The sequence below is a fragment of the Meleagris gallopavo genome, chromosome Z (genome assembly GCF_000146605.3).
Source record: "Meleagris gallopavo isolate NT-WF06-2002-E0010 breed Aviagen turkey brand Nicholas breeding stock chromosome Z, Turkey_5.1, whole genome shotgun sequence".
Taxonomy (NCBI): Eukaryota; Metazoa; Chordata; class Aves; order Galliformes; family Phasianidae; genus Meleagris; species Meleagris gallopavo.
The window spans coordinates 25,607,647-25,610,369 of record NC_015041.2 but is presented as its reverse complement, the minus strand read 5'-3'; the positions used below and the strand labels follow the sequence as shown (position 1 = coordinate 25,610,369).

The 2,723-nt window shown below is 39.3% G+C and overlaps 1 protein-coding gene across 1 annotated transcript in view; it reads right to left on the bottom strand.

The window, feature by feature from the left end:
* The window catches only part of CDC37L1 (cell division cycle 37 like 1), an 8,611-nt gene extending 5,894 nt beyond the window's left edge, over nt 1-2,717 (bottom strand). The window contains exons 1-3 of the mRNA XM_019610459.1: nt 2,607-2,717; nt 1,378-1,659; nt 570-660 (exon numbers count right to left, since the gene is read on the bottom strand). Of these exons, the coding sequence (XP_019466004.1) occupies nt 570-603 (34 nt within the window). The 5' untranslated portion in view covers nt 604-660; nt 1,378-1,659; nt 2,607-2,717. The remainder of the gene's footprint in view (nt 1-569; nt 661-1,377; nt 1,660-2,606) is intronic.
* Nucleotides 2,718-2,723: the final 6 nt, after the last annotated feature.

Here is a 2,723-nt window from a genome sequence, read left to right as displayed (position 1 = left end):
AAAAAAAAAAAAACAACTAAAAACATTATGTAGGAAAATTGTTTCTGTAATTGCTTAATCTGAATTTAGATAAAGTAACTTTGCCCAACTCTTGATTAGGAAACACAATAAAGCCAGTTTGTTCTGCTGAACACTCTCACAGTATGTTTACAGATGTTTACCTTTAATTATCATTCCCTCTGCAACTTAATAGCCACCAGAAAGCCACTTCTTAAAAGGAGACAGCTTCAGACAATCCCAAGCACACTTCTATACAGGACTTACGTTTCCATGTATATCCCTAACTTCTCCAATGAACAGCAAAAAAAAGAGTTACTTAGACTTTGGTTTAAGATCTTAGACTTATCTGAGTACTTGTTTTTAGTTAACAGTCCTACTGATCACAGGTGTTAACAAACAGTTTACACCTTATTTCACTTTGAAATGATTATCTGTCCTGATAAAATAAAGCTAGACAGTCTGCTAGTCAGGTGCTTCATTTATTAGCACTTGTTGAAAGTTTACGCATTACTGAACAGAACAAGTTCATAGAAATTTGAACCAGAAAATGTTGGAAAAAGTGCACTTACCGAAGTGTCTAATCTTTTGTTCATGTTTTTTCATAAATGATTCAGCTGCATCTTCATCTTCTGTTTCTTTTCTTTTTCGATTAATAAAACTCTGAGGAAGACAAAGACTGTAACTACCACAGAAATCTCCATACATACTTTTTGCAATATACAGGACTATTACATGTCATCATGTTACCCTCTAAAGGAAGATTCTAATTTAAGAGTCACATCACATGCTTGAGAAAATTTTCTTTAAAACAAGCATACTACCTAACAACAGACTTGGAAAGTTTCATTATAGTTGATTAGCCAAAAAAAGTTGAGAGAAAATTCTGTACTCAGGAAGGCATGCACTGATTTCTGCACAAGAATAATGTACCCTGCAACCCTGACACAGTTTAATCAGTGAAATTATGAGATACGCTAGATGTTCTTATTTCAAATTAAGTTGTGAAAACAAAGCAGATATTCTACTTGAAAAGAGTTTTTGCTAAATAACCTGTATTGCAATAATCAGTATTAAAAGCATGTTTCACATTTGAGAATCTTGCACACCAGAGAAGCAGACTCTTGATGCGAAGAAGCTATTGTTTGATCCAGTTTGATAATATATGTACTTTATGACCACGCAAGTTCTGATCTCCACTTCTGGTAAAGAAACGTCATCTAGATGTGTAACATGAGCGCAGCTTACTCCCTTCCATGGGGCAAAATAAAAGTAAACAAAAAACATTTAACACACCTTGTGATTTTGCACTCAAAACTAAGAAGTGTGATGAAAAATGAGGGTAATGTATGTTTTGATAAACAGTGAAATGAGCCATACCTTATTAAATACCTCCTTACTAACAAGATCTGTGTTCCATAAGTCCTGTCTTTCCCCTTGGTTTAGTGCTTCTTCTTTTCTTCGCCACTCCTCCTCTCTCCATCTCAACTCTGCAACTTCAGTCTTTGCTTGAGCATGTTCTTGATCGAAGGATTCTGCATTATGCAGTGCTAAGCTACCAAGTTTTTGCTGGGCTTCTGCAAGATTCCATGTGCATTCTACAGAGTGCTTCACAAACTCTTTCTCTTTCTGGCAGGCTAATTCGATCTCTTGGCTATAGGTCTGTGAGGAAAATCAGACATGCTCTTTATGGAGGGAAAACCAACAAGTTCACAAATTGTATAGGAGCAGACAGGCTTAAATGCTAAAGATAAGGCTGATCTGGAAGGCATCTCAGAAGCAGCATTCTATCTGCAGGAATGATTAAATGTGGTTTAGTTACAGGTGGGATTTTAGGATGACGTTTCTTCCTCAAGCTATATTAATATGTATTAGCAAAATCTTGGATAAGTACCACTATCGGTAATATTTATACAATCTGAAGACTATTTCTGACACAGTTGAAAGATCCTCCTGTGATCTCCCTCTGGCTGAAATGCTAGCAACACACAAGTATGAGAACACCTGGATAAATACTCTGAACACACACTTCTTGGAAGTATCAGTTTTGTGATGCAAGATAACAACAGTAAAGTAACTGCCCGCATTCCAATGCGGAGTAGTTCAACAGATGGCCAACATCTTTCTTTGAACTGACAACTGAAAACAGAATGCAAGTTATGAAGTGGCAGAGGCCCAACACAAGCATACTCTTTTTGATCAAATCTATTAAAGGCACTGTGACTCGTACCTAGGAGAGAACGACCTCTTCAGCACCAGCACTTACACTGCTTCTAGATGTATGCTGGAAATTTCTGTTCAGAAATCTAGGAGTGCTGGGAGTACATCCCCGCTGTGCCTTCCCAACCCTCTCCACACATATTCATCCCTCAGCCCTCAGGGGCCACCTTATGAAACCTGCTGCTGAAGAAGTCTGGCTCAGGGGCACGAAGGCCAACACAAACTGTGAAAGCATACATAGGGGGAGTCTCTTCAGCCTCAAAGTTCTGTGCCAACTCTCTGGAGCGTTTCCCTTCTCAGATGGAGATAAAAACCTTGCTGTTTGGAGAACTCGGTAACGGCCGCTACACATAATGTAGGCTGATGACACTTGAACATACAGAACTCACCGCAGTGAACTTACAGAGGCGTGTGTGCAGAAAAGCACACAGGCCACACACCCGGCGTTCAGACACAGACGAGGGCAATGCTCCGGCGCGGCTCTCCCCGCGCCACTTACCAGACGT